This window comes from Neltuma alba, unplaced genomic scaffold, assembly GCF_004799145.2.
Source record: "Neltuma alba isolate B1F8T4 unplaced genomic scaffold, ASM479914v2 tig00002378_pilon, whole genome shotgun sequence".
In the NCBI taxonomy this organism is placed as follows: Eukaryota; Viridiplantae; Streptophyta; class Magnoliopsida; order Fabales; family Fabaceae; genus Neltuma; species Neltuma alba.
In genome coordinates, this window is record NW_021632839.1 from 16,239 (window position 1) to 37,934 (window position 21,696).

Genomic DNA, 21,696 nt, shown 5'->3' on the forward strand with positions numbered 1-21,696 from the left:
TTTTAACCAAACATGAATTATATTTGTGACATAATGGATATATATTTAATTATTAATGGTGGTTCAATCAAGTGGAACCGGTGATTGGATGGGGGAAAAGTTACAATGGGAAAGCTAACTAATTAAACTTGACCACGCTTAAGTTTAGAGAGTATTTAGGTGAAAACCAAACTATGGTTTTAAAAGTAATTTTACGGTATACAAAGTAAATATGTAAAAGAATTTGTCTCGATTTACAGAAAAGTACTTTTTAAAAACACTTTTATAGTTTGTCAAACACCACCTTAGACTCTCTGATAATACTCTATAATTAATATATGAGCATGCAAGCTTGCATGGGGTAATATAGTGTTGGGAACGTAGGTTCGTGTTTATATTGAACTTTGACACAGTATGTCATGTCCAGATCTTACCTGAGATGATGGCATGCCTGTGGCTAAAATTCATCAGGTGAAAAACCGCATCCTTTCTCTGCCAAGGCGCGCACATGACACACACAAATTAAGACACTGACTCAACAACAGCGAACGATTTTTGAAAAAACGATTTTAGTTATATACTACTCACTTAACTAATTTTGGAAGAGAGATTAAGTTAAATAAATTATATATTATAACATATGTTATATGATGATTTCTCTAAAATATTTATACATACATATCGTTATATTATATATCAGCTTGATTATAAGTCAACACATTAGTTTAGATAAAAACAATAAGTAAGAATAGTTTAAAATAATTTATTTAGCTTTGTTAATCTCTATAGATTAGTTAACTAAGTCCTATATTATAGAAAAGAGGCAGCATACTCTTTTAGTCTTTATTTTTTTATTTATAATATATACTTCAGAGTTCTAACGATATGTTGAAATATCTTTTCAAAACTGCCCATATTTAATGGATTTATCTCATCTTTTAATAAACGATCATTTCAAAAAATGCCTTTATTTCATCAGGGCCAAATTTCAAAAGAACAAAAAATGTTTTAGACAGAGACAAAGTCATTAATCTGTATATTGTTGCCTACTTTTTACTATAATTTGGTACGAAAATATATATATTTTTAATTTATTAGGTCAAATTTTTAATGCCGTATTTAATCTTAGAGTATAAGATGAAGATGTGATAGTTGATTTTTTTCCCCCTCAATATTGTCACTTTTTAATTGTACAAAACTGTGGTCATGCTTTTAACTCAAACACATTTTATTGCATGTAGTCATAATTTCAGTGAAAGAGGCAATCTTTTTCTAAATTTAAAAATATTACTATCTTAATTTCTTAATATAAAAACTCATTTAACTTTTATTTTGATCCTAAATATAAAATCTTAATTCACTTTATTTTTTATATTTATCTTTTTTTTTAATATAGTACTTGTAATAATAGTAGGTCTAGCCAATATACTTGATTAGCAAGGATATTTTAAGAAAAATAACACCTATTTATTACAAATAACTATTTAAATAATTTTTTTAATTTACTCAAATTAATAAACTAATTTTTATATTAAAAACTGAAGGCAGTAATATTATCACCGGTTATTCGAGAGCCGTGAAGTTTATCCTATGAACCATGCTAAGTCTGTGAACAGATGGACTGTGTTGACTTAGCTAATAAGGCTATAGCCTATGTGAGACATGAAAGGGGAGGGGTTGTTGATGATCGGGCTAGTGTACTTGAAAGCTGAAAACACGAACCACCTGTATCTTCACCGCTACCTATTTTATATATAACATCTCAATTTATTTTTATACTATTTTTTAAAAGCATCCTTATTAATTATAAGAGATTACACTTTTATTAAAAGATAACTCTAATACACATAATTAAAAATAATAATTTAAAAAAATCAATATATATTTATTATAAATGAAAATTTTAATTAATTTAATTAATCTCTTTAAATTAGTTATCCAACTCAAACAGTATATGATAGTTATCCAACATTTAAAATGTGCACTGGGAGACAGGCTCCATTTATCTACCTATATTTTATCTCTACCTCACCAGGTTTCAATTCAATGTCACATCCATGTGTAAATAATTGTGTGTCCCCTCGCACACGCGATTTTCGTGGAAGCCAACTAATTAACCCTGGCGATAAGGATGAGTCCACAGGTACCATCTTCTTAAGGAATTTCTAATCACTGTGGTTAATTGCAATATTCCTTAATTATCTCTATTTCTTAATGCTTTATAGACAATATTGAATTACAAGAAAATCACAAAAAAAAACCCTGAAAATTAAAAATTTGTATATAAGGACTCGTTTATAGAAATTGTTGTCAAAACCAATATTAATATTACAAGTCTCTGTTTGCAATTTCTCTATTTTCAAGATGTTTTTGTGATTTTTCCTAAATTTTAAATACAACCCCATAATTCAGAATATATTTTTTTCCTATTTAAACAAACAGGGCCTTAAGTCACTATTTTATTATTATTCAAAGACATTTTTTTATTCTTAGCCATCTATTTGATATCTAATATAATCAAAAAAAAAATTAATTCATAAAATACATTCGACATAATTAGGAGATATAGCTAAGTTTCTTAAACATGTTCTTGGTGGCTTGATTCCTAACAATGTGTATGTAAACTAAAGACCTCGACTATAGCAGCAAAACTCACTTGCCACTCCAATCACTATTATAAATTCCTTTTGAATAATTTTCACATATCAAGAAATCACATTTAAATTGATAAATGACATTTACAAATCAATTATTCTTAACCCTCTCTTCTCATTTTTCTTTTTCTAATAAAAATTAAATAAGGGTAAAATTGAAAATAGTCATTAATAACTCTTTAATTGGATTTATATTTAGGGGAAAAAATTTCTTCTAAAAAAATTATAACAGAGACCGGAGTGTGCATGATTTTTACGCTTCTAAAGAGATTCGTCTTTGAATTCTTCTGCAAAATGATTTAAAACAAGACATGCAGCTGGACACTAATTGGCCGTTAGAAGAATATTACTCACTCATTTTACAGTTGGAAATCTTGACTTGACCCCTACAGAAGTCGGCTGACAATATGAAATTATTTATTGCAGTATTATGTACAGTCTTCACAAGTATCACGTGTTAATCGCTGTTATGAATTTAAACTATCTAAAATATAATATGAAATAGTTTAAATTTAAAACTTCTAATATACAGTTTTTTTCATGACAAAGTTATTTTTTTTAAAAATATCAATTATAAGAGTATCTTTATTTTGAATTTTGTATCTACTAAAAAATAATTAAAAATATATATAATTAAATTCAATTTGAACCATCCAAAACTAATCTGAATAGTTTAAATTAAGTTAAACATGGTATGATGAGTGAGGAATGTGCTTCTTTTTTTGAGGAGCACGTTTCATGCTTATCGTAATAATGAGTATAGAGTACTTATTATAATTTAAACTATTTAGATTGATTTTTTTTTTGTTACTAGGGGGCGGGATCGAACCCGCAACATGTGCACACCCCACACACACGCCACTTGGCCAAACAACCAGTGGTATCTAGATTGATTTTAAACGGTCCAGATTGAATTTAAATATTTTATATTTTTTAATTAATTTTTTGTTTTCTTATATACATAATTTAAAATAAAATAGTCCTATAATTAACATTTTTTGAAAAATAAATTTATTATTAAAAATATATATATTAATTAAAAAATTTAAATTTAAATGTTAAATTACAGTAACAAGCAGTGCACTGAAGCCAACGAGAAGCCCTCCGAGACTGGGAATTTAGGGGGTGTTTGGCAAAACCAAAACCTAGGTTTCAGAATCACTTTTCCGCAAAACGAGGTAACCTCCTCCACATATTTACTTCGTAATCCGTAAAAGCACTTCTGAAACCATGGTTTGGTTTCTATCCAAACACCCCCTTAATTTCACACAAAGACAGTCTAAGGAATCATTAAACCAAGGAATCTCATACAGAAAGTCAAATACCAAACTGTAAAGTATTGGGAAACGGAAAGTCAATTCACTCATTTTTATCACTTGGAATTAAGGATGGACGTCGATCCATTTTCGGTGCTAATTACAGCTCTGATTATTACTTTATTAGTCCTTTTTAAAACGGTTTTTCTATAGCTCCTTATTTAAATGTGAGGGGGGGGGGCCCACGCATTTGTCACTTCTGAGAAAGATGGGGTGTCTTTTTGTCAAGCGTGCTCCTCTTTTTTTTGGCTCAAATTATGAATATGAATTTATTTGTTTAAATTATTAAATATAAATAATGCTCCACTTGGTCTATGTACGAGTTAGCTAAGGAGCTTATTTTAACTCCAAATATATGTAGACATCAATTTATGTTGTTTTTTAAAGTTATAATTTTCTTAAAAAATTATTTTTATTAATTTTATATGTATGCTAGAGGAGTTCCATCAATGATGGGGTAATTGACATGATAATTAAAAGAAATAACTCAAGTAAATAAAATATTTTTTTTAAAAAATTAGATAATTAATTTAAAATTTTTAAAATTTTAAATTAATTATCTAATTTTTATACTTGAAATCAAAGAAGGGTAATATATATAAGAAAAGGAAAGAAAAGAGTTGTGGAACCTAGATTCTCCCGAAAATCTGTCATGTCAATCGTGCACGTTTGCGCCCTTTATGTTGAGCGTAATTAGTGGCTTTTGCCATTCAAGGAAGATTAAGTTGCGCCTTCATACCCATGCCAGCCTCATCACAGTTGGGAACATGAATTTCTAATGCCTTTAGACTATTCCTTTTTTTGTTTTTGGATGAAATAGACTATTCCTTTTATGTGGAATAAGTTTTTTTTGGTTGTTAAGAGTTTCCTCCTACCTAAATGGTAATAGACTAATCTCTTAGACTACTATCAGGTATCGTAACGGGAACTCCTTCTAACAATATTTTTTTCATACACTGCCCCAAAAATCAAACCTAAAACATGATATTTAAGGTACTCAGATTCCTTCTATTTGGATAAACTTGTTGGCATGTAGAATAAGTTTTGAAAAAAAACGTGAGAGGTGATGTTTTTATAAATATTGGTAGGCTTTATAGACCAGTTTTACTGACAATCCGTATACCCACTTTTATTTTTATAAATGTTCCCTTTTAACTATGGTTTAGTTACTCACCCCACGTTCCCCACCCACACAGCCTGCTCCCGTTAGCCGCTCCTGCCTTTGTCAACCTCATCTTTTCATTTGAGGAAATTTAATACCCTTCCGATTATTAATATAAAATCTATTTAATTAATTTAATTAGATTAAAAAAGTTAGATAAGTTATGTAATCATAAAAAATATGATATATTTTTTTAAAATATCATAATCGTCTTTCTTAATAACTTCCCTCCATGTCCTACTTGATTATGGTGAAGAGTATCAATAGAGATAATTTAAAAAAAAATTGATAAATATAATAAATAAATTTTATATTAGGATAAATATTAACTCAATAATTAGGTCTTATATTAAGGACTGAAGGAGTATCATTTTCTCTCTATAATTTTTTTTCCCAATTATAACTTGATTTTTAAATTTTAACTCAATTCAACTTAATTTTTTGGGTCTTAATTCAACTATAACACTGTTTTTTCACTCATCAATGCAGCTTAACTCGTTTAATCTAGTTGCTTAAAATATTAAGTAGCTCATTTAAAAACTAATTTCAGTTAGTATAATTTGAGTTGCATCAAGTGAAAGATTAGTGGTTGAGCTGTGCTCAAGTCAAAACTATAAAGGATTCGTTTGGATTAGTGGTAAAAAAATAATTTATTTTCAATTTAACTTTTGTAAAAGTGAGATTGAATAATGTGATTTACGTAACATCCCTGGCTCCTGGAGTACAGTCGTAGTCACTCAGATGTCACTCGTAGATATTGTCTGCTTTGGTGCAACCGCAGCCACCTCACGGTTTTTTTTCCCTGGGTGCAACCATATTCACCCAGAAAACACGTCTATGAGGGAGAAGTATCCGCACCCTTATAAGACATGCTTCGTCCCCTCTCCAGCCAATGTGAGACTTCATCTGTGAGCGACACCTGGAATGGTTATGGCTGTACTTCGGGACCTGGGGATGTTACAATTTATGTTTGGATTAACTTTTTATAAAAGTTAGTTTATAAAGTAAAAAAGTTGTTTGGATTATAATTAGATAAGTAAATTTAGTTTGTAGAATGATCAAAATGGGTATGACTTTTATTAAATAATGAAAAACTATTAAAAATGTGAATTTACAAAATACAATAATTTTAAATTATTATAATTGAAAAAAGTTATATTTAATGAATAAAAATATATTTAAATTAGAAATTATAGTAATGTGAAAATTTGAACCAAATAATATTATATAATTAATTAGATGATATACTCTACACATTTTATGTAAATATAAAATGAAAGATAATATTAAAAATAAAAAATATTATAAAATTTATGTCAAAAATTATTTTCACTTAAAAAAGTATTAAAAATATAAAATGTTAGCTTCAAAAAGATTATCCTATTTGCGCGCGTGTTTTGAGATTATGCGCATTTCCAAAATATTTTTGGGAAATATATTTCCTATATTATTTTTATTTTATTTTTTATTTTTAAGTTTAATATATGATTAGTTTTACATTGTTTACTAGCTGTGAAAAGTGATAACCATCATGGGAAAAAAAATCCAACGCATGCCTTTTTTTTTTTTTTTTTACAGGTATGGATACATAGCAGGAGCGATGCAGGGAGAAGAGAAAGGAAGGGGGGAGGCGTGAGGGCGAAGCATTTACCATTTTTATTTTAAAAAAAAGATGATGATCTCTGCACAGAAAAAAAAAAAAAGCATTATTACATTTTCCATCCCCACCTTTTCACTTATCCTTTATATTAAATTAAATTTTACACATACATAAAATTGGGGAATTGGACTTCACCTCATGTTATCATACACCATTTTTTGATTGCTAAACTCCAAACTTATCCTCTAAAATTCACATTTTAATTAATTATTTAGAATTCATAACTAATTTTAAAAATTTATTAGTGTGCTACTTCATCTGATTCTAAGTATGAGATCTGGTTCACCAATTTCATAAAAATTAAAAAATTGATTAAATTGGGTATTTGATATTATTGTGCAAAACACGTGTCGTTTTGTTAAAATATTCTGGGAAAAAAATTAAATATCTGAGACAGGAATTAAGAAGTATGAATCAATAAGGATAAATTTTTTTAAAAAATTAAATAAAATAGACGAAAGCTTTAAATTCGATATTTTACAATGGAAATAAATCCCCAACTGGATGGATACTAAGCTTTGCAATGCTAATCAATCCCCAAGCCAACATGAATGAAAATGAACCGCCCGTGAATTCTGAGCATCCTGTTGCCACGGTTCAGCGGTGAAACACGATCAGAAGGAAGCAGAGCATCTGTATAAATAATAGGTAGTCATATGTAGATATGATAAAATTAAGAAAGAGTAAAGGTCCATTCAGAATTTATGTTCACATTAATATTTGGTACCCTTTCGGTTACATAATCAGTGAGTTGATGTTGATTATATATATATATATATAAACTATTTAATATATTTATTAATTTTTTTAAATTAACTATATTGATATTCTCCCAACAATAATCAAGTAGGAGGGGAAAGAAATGAATTAAAAAATATGCTTAAGGTATTTAAAAAATATATATCATATTAAGTAATTTAACTAACATTTTTAATCTACTCAAATTAACTAATTAACTCTCATATTAAAGATTAGAAGAGTATTATTTATAGAGCATCAACATTCTAATCTTATTTTTTTTATACATTTAGATTCTCCATATTATTTATTAAAGTGCTAAATATAGTTAAAAAATAATATCAAAATTGTAAATTGTACAGTAAAAATAAAATCAGGGTGTTAAATTTATTATAAATAAAATCAGGTGCTTGTCCATCAAAAAATGTAAATGTCAATCCGAGCCACACAAATATATTCGTGTATAAGCATTTTGCCAAAGAAAAAAGAAAAGAAAAGAAAAATGGGGTGTCATATATTTTGGTTCAAAATACAGTATATTTAATACTGATTTTTAATTTTACTCTCATTTAATTCTCATCGGGAAGAGAGAGAAAAAAAGAGATAGGAATATAGTTTGTAAATATAAATAAAAAAATTTAATAATAATAAAATTAAAAAATGTTACTACCTCTGGTTCTAATTATAAGAGCTAGTTGACTAATTTGAAGAGATTAAGAAAGTAAATTGAGTTAGTTATTTGTCCTAAATAGGTGTTGTTTTTCCTAAAATATCCTTACTAATCAAGTGCATTGACTAAAACTATCATTGTTAGAAGGGCTACTTTAGAAAAAAAATGTATAAATATGAGAGACAAAGTGGATTGGAGTCTTATATTTAGGATCAAAATAAAAGTTAAACAGGATTTTATATTAAGGGGCGGAGGTAGTATTAATTTAATGCATTTGTTAAGGATACCATAATATGTTACAAATAATTCAAATTCAGTACGGGAGTGTGGTAACTTTAACTCTCAATTTAAGGACATGATTCTCTTGAAGACTTTAACCTTCAACTCCTTGTTGGCCGTTTTGCTCAAAAAAAAAAAAAAAAAACTCCTTGTTGGCCCAAAAAAGACAGCGATAAGGGCAAAAATGAGAAACCACCCCCCTCCAAATGACGTCCCGGCTCGGCGTTGAATGGGCAAAGTGGGAACACGAGCAAATTCATGCTTCCGCAGAGAAGTTTTGTTTTCTACAGAAAAAAAAGTTCATTTTTTGGCCAGCTTTCAGAAAGTTGATTGAGATGATGATTACCAAAATTAATTCCAGTGCAAATTACTAACATGACAAGGGAAAACGAATGATTGTTAGTTTCAAAACAAGCGAGGCGCTATTTAATTATCAATAATTTTAATTAAGTCAAAAATTAAGTGGGGTTATTGTAATTTGCAAATTTGTAATTCATCTTGCTTTTACACACACACTAATGCTATCTTATTCAAAACAAAGTAAAAAGATAGAATTGAAAAATTAAGCTCGGCTATAACAAATTATGATATAATGCATATATGAGAATTCAATTTACGAAATACAGAAACATAAAGCGAACAGACCCAACATATATATGAGCTAGAAACAAAGCAACTAGGAACTAATTATTAAGTTAATTTTTGTCCTAAATATAAGATTTATTTTTCATATTTATTAATTTTTTCTAAATTATCCCTATAAATATTCCTTCAATCATAATCAAGTAAGGGAGGGAGGGAGGATATTAAAAAAAAATAATTATGGTGTTTTGGAAAAAACATGTTATATTTCTTATAACTAACTTACTTAATTTTTTTAATCTAATTAAATTAATTAAATAAGTCTTATATTAAAGGTCAGAATAATATATAAAAGATCATAGGCTTAAAAAATTGAAAAAACACTTCCTTTAGACTTAAGTAGCGCCAAACACAAATCACCTAAGATTGTCATCAAGGACAACTGTATCCTATGTGATATTGAAAGAGCTGCTGAAATAAAATTGAAGAGTTATAAACCAAGATGTATAACACTGCTTTGGATTCTAAATATAAGAGTTGATTAAGAAATTAAATTTAATCATAAATATAAGATCTTAATTCATCCAATCTTTCAAATTTATAATTTTTCTCCAAACTATAAGAGATTTCTGGTAGTTCTAATTTACATCATTAAACAAGATAATTTAAAAAAAAATCAATATATCTGTTATAAGGGGAAAAAAGAAGGAAGAGAGAGGTAGATTTGTCCTGCGCATAATCTCTATATATGCAAGTAGAATATGATTTGTATGTGATAAAAGATACTAGCGATGATCGTACATCGTACAAAAGAGTCACCGTCCAAAAGCAATCCAAAATCAGACTCCCCACCGTCTACATACATTTTTGCTGCTCGTATTTGATTTCGTCTTTATTGCCTGAGACTTAGGTGTTTGACAACTATGAAAATGTTTTTTAAAAGTATTTTTTTAAAATTGAGATAATTTTTTTATACATTTATTTTTTATACCATAAAAAATATTTTTAAAATTATCGTTTTTGGTTCCATCCAAACACCTTTTAGTTTTACTTTTTTATCATATTTTTAAAGAATATATTTTACAAGTTATTTATTTTCTAAAAAACATTTAATTTAATAAACAGGAGTAAGGATCCAAAAAAATTGAAAATTACTGTCAATTATCTTATTGGAATAAAAAAATAGTTAACTCGTTAAATCTGTCTCAAATTTAAAAAAAAAAATCAAGTTAGCCCTCCTTTAAAGTTTTCTAACATCTGTTTTAATTTTTTATCCATTATGACATTATCTACCACTAATAAATAAGGATAAAATTAACTAAATAATAATTAATAATTCTCTAATTAAGCCATTTGTATATATTCTAAACCAAATTTTTTCTAAAAGATACCATACATTTTAGGCTGGAGGGAGTACTTCTTTTAGTCATAAAGTTTACATATGAGATGTTTTAAACTAAAATACATGAAGCGACAAAAATAGTTAGCTACAGTCAAGATTTGATATTTTTTCCCTCAATTTTACTGTTTTCAATTACTTATTATGTATGGGAAAAGTAATTTTGATAATGTACTTGTGAGAGCATCTTAAATAAAAATTACTCTTGTGGTTCTTAATATAGACATAATTTGAGAGTTGATATTGGTACCTATTAACATGGTTATCAATTTTTCTTAAATTAATTCTATCGGTATTTTGCTCAATAATAATCAAGTAGGACAGGATAAGAGGGATGAAATTAAAAAACATGATTATGCTATTTAAAAAAATCATATTAACTAATATTTTTAATCTATTTAAATTAGTTAATTAGATTTTATAACAAAAATGTCATGCTAGTAAATTACTCGGCATCATTCCTCAGTCCAAAATGGTAAAAAAAAAAAAGAAATACTCCGCATCATTCATTCGTATTTCTTTGAACGGGGGACATCTTCATTTATAACTGGGGTTGAGGGGAATAAAGAGAGAGAGAAAGATGAGAGTTGATGTGATTAGACCAGTCAAATATGTATATTCACACTGCATGGCAATTAATGAGTCTCTCTGTGAGCCCCTCGTCTTTAATCTTCATATATTAGAGTGTGTGTGTGTATATATAGGTACTTCTCTCTTAGCTCCATCTTGTGTTTGTAAACTGTGATAGACCCACTTTTCTGCTGAGTCTTCGTCTCCCTCTTTTGTCACCTCACTGCACCTTCCCCTTCCTTCTCTTTCCTTCCATCACTTTCTTGATCGCTTCCTCAACCATCTCTCTCATGGCAGCTTTTTCCCATTGCCCCGACCACTTTCCTTTTCTCCTTGACACTAGCTCCTCCCTCTCTTCAGCCTTCGGAGACCAAGAACCTGCTATAAATTCCACTCCCCACCGCCACCTACCTCCCACTCACCAGACTATCTCTACTGATACTACTCAAAGCTCCGGGATGACTGTTAACGATTGTAACGAGTCTTCCGTCACCAGAACTCATGATCACTCTCCTGATACCTCCATGGCTCGAGTTAAGCTTGAAAATCCTGGCGGCGACGTGGTTCAGAAGAAGAAGAAGAAGAAGAGGCCAAACTACAGTAATGGTTCCTCCAAGGTAGAGCATTAATCAGAGGGTTTCTGCATAATTCTGCAGATTTTGACCCAAGAATAATTAATGAACTGTTTTGAATTTTGATTATTGCTTATTATCGTAGGAGGGAGCAGAAGCAAGAAACAAGAGACAGAAGAAGAGCAGCAGTAATGGTGTGGTGAAAGAAGAGGAAAAGCCAAAATCAGAAGAGAAGAAGGAACAGAAGAAGAAAATTCCACCACAGCCCCCAACAGGCTATATACATGTCAGAGCTAGGAGGGGCGAAGCAACGGATAGCCACAGCCTCGCCGAAAGGGTAAAATATCATAAATGACACACTTTTGTATTAATTAACGTTGTCAATTAAAGGGGGGTTAGTATGATACTTTTGGAAATTCCTTAAACGCCCACGTGCTTATCGATTGTAGGTGAGAAGAGAGAAAATAAGTGAGAGGATGAGGATGTTGCAGCGACTCGTGCCAGGTTGTGATAAGGTAAAAGTTTATCTCTTTGTCCAAGTTTTTACAATAAATTCGAAGCGTTTAGGCCTAGGCGCCTCTCTCTTCTCTCTCTGCTTAGTGCTTATGCTAAATACTCTATGGTTTATTAATTTGGTTATTAATCAATATAGATAACGGGAAAAGCGCTCATGTTAGACGAAATCATCAATTATGTTCAGTCCCTTCAGAATCAAGTGGAGGTAAATACATAAACACATTGTTTTAATCAACGTTCTGGTTTTACTTTCCCCTTTTTCTTCATATATATTGTCTACAATTTCTGAGTTGACAGAGGAAATTCTGGCTTCTCTCGTGTGCAGTTTCTGTCGATGAAGCTTGCTTCTGTGAATCCCATGTTCGGAGATTTCACAATGGGCCAAGATACCCTCATGGGCACACCAGATGTAAGGAATCAATCCAGCTGCGAAATTTACATATGAGCACCTGAAGATGCCTGATTAATTAATAAAACTTTTCTGTGTCTGAATATTCAGAGGTTGAACAGTGTAGCTTCGCCTCTACCATTATCTGTTCCGCAATGCAGTACCAATCAGGCCACAAATTTTGCTGATGACTACCTTTTGAATGATTCAGCCACGGTTCTTCTTCAGGGAGAAAGACCAAATGCCTTCTCTTCCATGGTATATATAACCAGAAATTGCAGAACAATCACAGATTTTTACTGAATAGTATATAAAAAGCTTTGCCTCTCCTTTTGTTTTCTGATTCTGACATGACATCATTTTCAGGATGTTCTTGGTGAGTTGTGGGATGAAGAAGACCAACGACAAAACTTTCCTAATCCCTGTGGCTTCTTCAGCACCAACTTATGGTCCTTTCAGTGTTAGAATTCAGATAACACTGTCCTACGACGCTACAAACATGTTGTGTGAGTTAAATCAGATCCTGTGTTAAAAAACAGAGAAAAAAAGCATACAGCTTGACGATTTAGTCGTTGTAGTGTAGTTTTTATCAATGATTAAACTACGTATTCAGTATTGTGACCACTTTAATGTTGTCTCTTTTTGAAGGGTTTTTGTCTTTCCAAAAGAGAGACTCTGATGAAGGAAAAACCAAAGCCACGCATGGCATGAGTTTATTGAAAAGGAAATAGGGGGATTGTTCGGTTACAGTATAACAATCTGGTTTGGTAGCTGGTCCATCAGATGTGAAAAGTTAGATTTTTGGAACATGAATAAAGGAGGGGCAGAGAAATTAATGGAAGCAGAACCCGAAAGGACAGAGATATTTCGGACCAAATTTTAAAAAAAAAAAACACATCTTTTGTTAGATTCCTTGTTCTGTTCTGGTTCCTGCAATTTCTTGTTATGACTCTCCCGAGTCTTCCGATGCACAGATTCCTAGAGAGGCTTTGTATCAATCCTAGAGAGATGGACATTATTGATCAGAGACATTGGATATAGATTTATTATTATGATAAAAGGTTGATTGATTGATTGTTTAGGTGGGTCGTTTACTGTTGGTACGGTTAATGTAGCCGTTATTTCAGAAATGAGAGGTTCATGTTTTCATGACCAGTCACTCTTGCATTTGTTGTTGGTTCAGTTATGTTTATGAATGATGTATCTGCAGAATCTTCAGAACTTTGGCGTTATTTATGATTCTCTTTTTCATTATGAGCTCCACGTTCCAATGACTCTGTTCTGTAACCCCAACTTCTCAATTGGCAGGCAGAGCATTTCGTCAATGCCATAAACGCATGCACAGATATATGTGTACACATTCCGGCAAAAGATACGCTCTTCAGATTCTTAGATAAGATTCAATTTTTAAATAAGTTTTGATTTTAAATATAAGACTTGTTTTTTAAATTTATCAATTTTTTCTAAATTATCTTTATAGATACTCATTCAAGTCATAATCAAGTAGAAGAGAGAGATAATGTATTAAGAAAGATAATTATGATATTTTAGAAAAAATGTGTCACTTTTCTTATAATTAACTAACTTATCTAACTTCTTTAATCTAATTAAATTAGTTAAATGAGTCTTATATTAATGACTGAAGGAGTAATATAAACATATTTATATACGCATATGTGTTATTTTTCCACAGCCGAATGCTTCTGCAACAAAGAATGCTTGGTAATATTATTACCTCTTTACTATTCTCAAGATATAGAAATGTTGAAAAGGCCTTATAACAAGAGTTAACCCCTCTGATGCCTTTTTTTTTTTGGGGGCCAGAACCCTCCGATGCTAATGTACTCTCTCCAATCCTATATAAAATATCAAACAACTAATAAAAAGATAATTAGTAAGGTAGACATGGACATTAATCTCTAATACATATTTTCATTCAAAAAAAAATCTCTTATTTATATTTAGGACTAAGAAACGGGTCACTAAAATTTCTTATATACAGGTTTGAGAGTTTTTGTTTTGTCTTAAACGAAAGGTCTTGTTTCGTTTTTTCCCCCCTGTGTTTAATATTCCTTTGGTCCTATTTATAAAATAGATAGAGAATTTTTTTGTCTTATTTATAAGTCACTTCATTAAATTTTTAACATGAATGTAATATTTTGTCATTTATTTATTTTAGTGTGGATAATATTTTTTTGAAATATTTATATATATTAAATAGAGGCAAAGTTAAAAAATTGTCATATTTTAATAGAGAGTTAAAGCAGTTTAAAATTTATTTTAATTTGTATGAAATATGCTGAAAGTATCTTATAAATAAGACTATAAAAAAATTTCTTTCCCATAATGCTTAAATTTGGTTGGTCCTATTTATTGGGAGTTAGGTCCTTGCGTTGACGAAATGGTGGGTGTTTTTTGAAAAAAATGTTACAAAGACCAATAAAACTAGACAAATGCCTTCAATTAGAAGTAAATTCATAATTCTCTTTCTAACATAATTACTCACACGATAGTAAGAAAAATACTAATTTTTTTTAAAAAATATTTTTTAAAATATTCATCCAATCTTTAATGCAAGAACTACCTAACTAATTTAAGTAAATTAATAAAGTTAAATAAATTAATTAATTTTAATAAATGTGACATAATAATCTGGCTAACTAGATGAAATGAATTAAGGTTTTTATTTAGAATTAAAATAAGCTCTTTAACTAATTTTTGCATTTAGTACCACAAAAGATGTAAAAATAAGGGTGGAGGGGGTATTTGCTTCATAGATTTTATAAGACGATGAATAAACAAGAACACAACACACTTATATGGAATATGACTAATAACTAAAAAATGAGCGAGTACATAGATATATAAATATACTCTTTCGGTATATTATAAACTACACTACAAAATGAGTACTACGTTAGAACGGGAGGAAATCAGTAACAACCGAATGAGTCAGCAAAGAATGAAACTAAACGAGGGGAATTTATGCAAGCCTACCGTCATAATCATACTACTGTAACTAAATTAATAATTTCAACGCACGCCTTCTCGTGTTCACATGAACAAGCCATATGAAAAATCATGTTTTAAGAATAGGAGCCAGAGGACGTGATGACTCCATTAGGTCCCACCCCCCATTGGGTTGATCGTCCTTTTTGCTGAGCTGACTGTGACTAAAGTTTCCGGCTAATAGGAGATTAAGGAATTTAAGCTAAGCTGTTGATATCATATTGAAAAAAAAACAAAAGAAATTGATTTTGTTTTTATTAAATTGTTACTGAATCCATGGCAGCTCCAATCATCACACCGCTCAGCATTATCCTGTTGAAAGCAGCAATTTCGTCATCCAAGTCAGCAACAACGCATGGTATAATCAGATAATGCTAAAATTCCGAGCAATTTAATATACGTAATGTTAAACACAACTTCCCCATATATGCTGCAATATTTTCAAACATCATCAAAAGAGAGAGACTTACTACTTTTTTGGTCCTTAATATAAAACCTGTTTAACTAATTTGATTAGATTAAAGAAATTAGGTTAGTTAGTTAATTATAAGAAATTTGATACATTTTTTCTAAAACACCATAATCATATTTCTTAATACCTCCTCTCCATCTTTTATTTGATTATGGTTGAGGGAGTATTTATATGGGTAATTTAGAGAAAACTGATAAATATGAGAAATGAATCTTATATTTAGGATCAAAACTAACTCAACAATTAGGTCCTATATTAAAGACCGGGGGAGTAATTTAAAGGGAAATTTAGCATAGAGTCACATCATATGCTGAGATTACAGTTAGAAGGAAAGGAGGTTGTGGCATCTAATCTTTCGAGCACTTTTTAATAAAAACTGTACAAGCACAAAATAATGCAGCTACATTACGTCTTCTTAGAATTGATTCAAAGCAAAAAGAGCCAAAAGTTTTGCCAAGATTCTCTCATTTTTCCACTAAATTCAAGCTGTCTGTGGTGAGCATAAGTCTAAAAAGATCATAATTTCAAAAGACTAGTATAATAAGAAGAAGGAGAGTTCATGACCTTATAAACCACATAATACTTATAAAATTCTCCAGCACGTGGTTCACAGCACTCTCCCAGCAGTTAGGACAAACAGTCTCTAGTTTTCACTACCTAGCTAAATCGTACCATTCGATCACAAATTAAAACCAGCCTCGTGATCAGTACGCCATGTCAAGGCTAACGCGTGGTGGTGCAAATTTCAAGTGATTTTCTTCATAGTTATCTTTGCATTATTAAACTCTTGCTCTGCCAATTTTGTGATTTTAATCTAAATCTTCTTGAATCTTGACATTCTAAATTCCAAGCAGTTCATATTAATGAAACAAGTGAAATATTATCATCATATCATTATTGATTCCATCCATTTATAAACTGAAAAAGAAAATATCAATTCTTCCTCAAGCTTATTATTCCTTCTGGATTTTGAGTTGCCCCAGCTGTCATCTTTGCTGACCAATCACATAAATACATGCACCAGGCCATCTCCCTTCTCCTGTACACGTCTTTTCAATTATAAATAACTATACATGTGCGTTCAACTCGACAGTCTAAATACACATTTGGTACGTACATGAAAAACAACGAAGAAAACATATTTCCTTAAGCTTTTGTCTCGATTGTCACCTGGTCCATGTGGATTTTGCGTAGGTGAAGCACCGATTTGGTCGAGGTCAAGAAAAAAGAAGCACCGATTGGCATGCGTCTTTTCAATCACAAATTGGGAAGAATATATTTAAGTCCATACCGGTTTTTGATATTTTCTCACACTAGTAAACAAAACGTTTTTAAATTCCACGTCAATTAGAAAAACAGTGCTATATATATATATATTAAATATTCGCGGTGATATATCTGTAAATAAGCTGTCATTATGCTAACTTTTCTCATGGTTGACTCCACACCTAATATCAATGAATAATTAATTTTTTTTAAAGTTTTAAACTATCTGCCTCTTGTTTAGACCATCGATGTGGAAAAAATAAAAAAATTTGAAAAGAATAATTATTTTACCGTCGGCGCCCAAAGGCCTTAGAAATCCAAAATTTGTTTTACTTTCTTTCATGTTTCACTCAAACTTTCCAACGCCGAAAGCTTGTGTCTTCGTTCCAATCCCAGTGTTCAAGTTTTAGAAAGTGTTTGATTAAAAATCAAACTATGATTTTAAAAGTAATTTTATAGTATATAAAATAAGCATTTAAGATGAGTTTTGTCTTGACTTGTATGAAAATACTTTTTAAAAGTTGTTCTATTATTCCAAAGGTTTCTTTAAAAATCACTTTTTAAATTAAAACAAAATTCTTCTTACATACTTATTTCGTATATTCTAAAATTACTTTTAAAATTATTGTTTGATTTCTATTCAAACACCTCCTTTGTCTCTTGTAATAACCATGGTGGGTTTTTTCGCTTCAGCAGAAGATCACGCTTATGGAGAGAGGGAGGACACGTTGAGGCCAAAGAGAGAATCGCATGCAATAGCAGAGAGTGCACAGAAAAATAAAAGTGATTTTGATTTACCTGGGTTATTCGTGTTACGTCGGGTCAACTCTACCTTGTTTCTATGTTCAGCCAGACCGATTATCAAGCCGGTTGGTTGGTTTCTAGGCTGAACCAGCTGGTCCAGGTTTCAATGCCATGATGTTGAGAATAGATTTTGTATATAATATTAAATTATAAAAAGATTTGGATAGTTGGTAAATTATTAAAAATGATATAGATTAATATGATGATTAAAAGGGGAAAAAATAAGGTTTTCGGGTGAATGGAGAGTGGTTACGGTTGGATGGAAAGTATTTTTGATATATTACCTGATACGGTCATTATTTTTCTCAGAAGCCTATCATCTAACTTTGCGGAAGACCAATTGCCTGGCTTTGAAAACATAGTTTTGGCATGATTAATCAATTCTTGAATTTTATGAGGTGTTTAGATGTTCTTCTTCAAAACCATGGTTTTGAGGGAAAAAAGTCTTTCTCCCACCTCCGCCCTTTTATATGCAAACGCCTACTTGATTCATGCTGGGAAAAAGCTTCTCTTGCTCTTCCCATGATTTCGTGACGGTTTGAAGGAAAAGAAACTGAGTTTGTTAGCAGATAACAATTGTCGTAGGATCAGAATAGCTGGTCCAGTCATTTAAAACACTAGAGAAAAAGGCACTCAGTATCTTTGGTCTGCCACGTACAGAACCTAGCTAGTCCCATCTTTTCCCTCTGAGTCAGTCACATTAATTCATATAGTAGTCTGCTCTTTATTATTATTCACTCCTAGCTTCTGCAATAACATGTGAATTTTATGAATTCCCACAAGCTTTAAAGGAATCAACAGTATATGCTAATAAATCCCCATACAAATATTCTGATTCTGGATGCCTTTGATGGCTTCATGTTTATTTGCTACCTGCAGGGTCAAAACCTAAAAACTTAAGAAATGCTTCCGGCCAAAATGCTCAAGTTTTCAAACAACTTATTATGAATGTTTCTTCTTCTTCTTCTTCTTGTTTTTTTTTTTAATGATCAAGCTACGGGAAAAAAAAAACACAACTAATTTTGATTCAATCAGAATATCCGTACATCTAAAAGGAGGGCTTTGATAAATACAATGAGGAGAATGGGGAAGTTGCGGATGACGTGCTTGCTAGTTGATGTAAATCGTCTCCAGCATAAACGTGGGCGAAAAGTCTTCTCCAGAGAATTCTTCTTTGCTTGAGAATCTCCAACCTCATTTTTGGCATTATATTCCACATAATGTTACTAGACATGTTTTGTAGGAGAAAGATATAAGCGAACAATAATTGGGATAATAAACATCGACCTAGAATGCTATTTTTTGGTCACCGGCCGACACATCACCTGCAAAATCCAAGGGCCCCCCTTGTTTTGATTACCGTATTCTTCTAATGTATCGTAGGTGTCCGATGGAGACACTGAACCAACCAGCTAGTAATGTTGTACTAACATTAATGTCTTTGGTACATAGATATAGCAATTATCGCCCATTCAAATGGTTGAGTTTTCATCAATTTGATAGTTGCTATAGTTGATACCTGCTTGTCTTGTAGCTCTTTGCATTGTATATTCTTGTTATGAGCATTAGCTCAAAGGAAGAGCCCTTGAGCTTATAAGCTTTTTAATGTGAAACTCATAACAATGCACATTGTGATACTTTACTTGGCCTCTTGTTGGTTAGAACCCTCTGTGATTGCCTTAATGTTATAAACACGAAACTTGAAGGAAGAGCCTAATCTTGTAGTTGATACCTACTTGTTTTGTAGCTCTTTACATTGTATATTCTTGTTATGAGCATTAGCTCAAAGGAAGAGCCCTTGAGCTTATAGGCTTTCCAATGTGAAACTTATAACAATGCACATCATGATACTTCACTTGGCCTCCGGCCGGTTAGAGCCCTCTGTGATTAGCCTTAAAGTTATAAACACAAACTTAAAGGAAGAGTTCAATCCCAACAGATTGGCTTATTAGGAAAAAGAGCTCTTTGAACTTGTAAATTATACCACACTTATGAAGCTCCTTAATGTGAGACTCATAACAATCCTCCCTTGCACAAGCCCTTTCAAATTACATTAATTATAGATCTTTCTGCATGTGAGAAACAATTAATTAGTACAATTTCGAGGCTTTTGGCCAAAAAAGAAGTACAATTTTGAGGCCAATAAAAGCTGGAAGTATCTCCCCACCCAAGCATTCAAACTAGTAAATTATTGGTGCAGATCTACATTGCACACATAAGTACCGTAAAGCAAAATGCATGAACTAGCACCGCCAGTCAAATAAAGAGCCTTCCTCCTATGGTGTTCTGGAAAAAGAGAAGTACATAAAAAGTCATAACTTTTGCCAAGCTTATGTTGGAAAACAAACAAAAGGAAAAGTAAGATGCATGCCCTCAGTATAATTGAAATAAGATAAATCTTTTATGGAGGGCACCAGCAAGAAATTACAGTCCTAACTGTGAGATTTGCTTGTATTCTTGACATGGCCTGCGTTTTTATTTCTTCTTTCTCTAACCCTGCTTTTATAATTAACTTGTAATTTGACATCTTCCCTTTTACAATGGTACGTATGACACATCAAAATCTTGAATCCCCATGACTACTGCTTTATGTAAATTCAAGCTTTCTGACGTTAATTTAAAGAAACTCACTGGCATCGTTGTTTGTTTATGTTTGGTAACTTCTACTTCTAGCTGGCTCTTTCTAGTTTCTTTAAATTGAAAAGGGACAAACCGGACTAATCAGCTACGTACTGTGACTAAGTGGTTATCACAATGATTTTAAAGAAGATATATATATGGGGATAAATAATTGTCATCGCTTATTTTCACTTAATTTGCTGTATAACAAAAGTATAATAATGTGTCAGATCCAACCTAGCTTATCCTTTTCATATAAAATAATGACAACTGATTGAGCATTGGATGGATTTAATGTGTGATAATTTTCAAAGAGTAATGAAGCGTACGTAACGTTTGATACCTTCATTTGCTTAAAAAAAAAAACTTGAAGCTTAATTACTTATCGTTGATGCAATTGAGAGGTGATTGAAGATATATATGGTAGTGTGATATGTCAAATTTACGGGACTTAACGCAGTGTTAGACGGCCATACGTAGATGATAAATTAAAAAAAAAAGACAAATATATTAGTTAATTATGATAAATGTGACATGATCTCACTAAAATACTTGTGCATAATATAACTACATTAGGCATATCAGTTTATAAGTTTTTTCTTGCCAATAATATATCAATTATAAATTAAATACATTAGGTTATGAAAAAAAATGATAAATAAAACAGATAAAGTGAATTACCATTTTATATATTAAGGACTAGCTGTAACTCTCAACTCACTCTTGTATTAGAGACGAGGTGTGATAATATATGAACATGAGATTACATATATATGGATTATATATACAAGAAAATTACAAATTTAAATTATAATGTGTGTGTAGGTTAATTATATTTAATACTCATTTGATCTTAAATGTAAAACACATTTTAAATGTGTTTTATATTTAGAATTGGAGGAGTATTAAAATTAAAATTGCATAGGAACCGTGTAGTTGGGAAGGACGGTCCCAGTGACAGTGGAGAAGGTCATGCGCGCATGGCATGCATTGAATCTGCCATTAATGCCCCTTTTTCTCTCCACGAGCAACATGCTGACC

The 21,696-nt window shown here is 31.0% G+C and overlaps 1 protein-coding gene across 2 annotated transcripts; it reads left to right on the plus strand.

Annotated features, from left to right (window-relative positions):
- Window positions 1-11,178: 11,178 nt before the first annotated feature.
- LOC114724611 (transcription factor bHLH137-like) lies at window positions 11,179-13,742 on the plus strand. 2 transcript variants are annotated; one of them, XM_028910996.1, is made up of 8 exons: window positions 11,179-11,626; window positions 11,727-11,918; window positions 12,031-12,096; window positions 12,234-12,302; window positions 12,423-12,506; window positions 12,597-12,743; window positions 12,852-12,991; window positions 13,134-13,742. In XM_028910996.1, exons 1-7 carry the CDS (start codon window positions 11,300-11,302, stop codon window positions 12,948-12,950), a joined length of 984 nt encoding a protein of 327 aa, XP_028766829.1. In that variant the 5' UTR covers window positions 11,179-11,299; the 3' UTR covers window positions 12,951-12,991; window positions 13,134-13,742. The 2 variants fall into 2 exon arrangements, with proteins under 2 accessions (XP_028766829.1, XP_028766835.1); XM_028911002.1 differs by having other exon boundaries at window positions 11,730-11,918.
- Window positions 13,743-21,696: the final 7,954 nt, after the last annotated feature.

Excerpts from the sequence above, each read along its gene's own strand:
- LOC114724611 (XM_028910996.1), top strand. The coding sequence starts at position 11,300 with ATGGCAGCTTTTTCCCATTGCCCCGACCACTTTCCTTTTCTCCTTGAC. Across the intron at positions 11,627-11,726 it reads ACAGTAATGGTTCCTCCAAG|GAGGGAGCAGAAGCAAGAAA; the intron begins GTAGAGCATTAA and ends TTATTATCGTAG. Across the intron at positions 12,097-12,233 it reads TCGTGCCAGGTTGTGATAAG|ATAACGGGAAAAGCGCTCAT; the intron begins GTAAAAGTTTAT and ends TAATCAATATAG.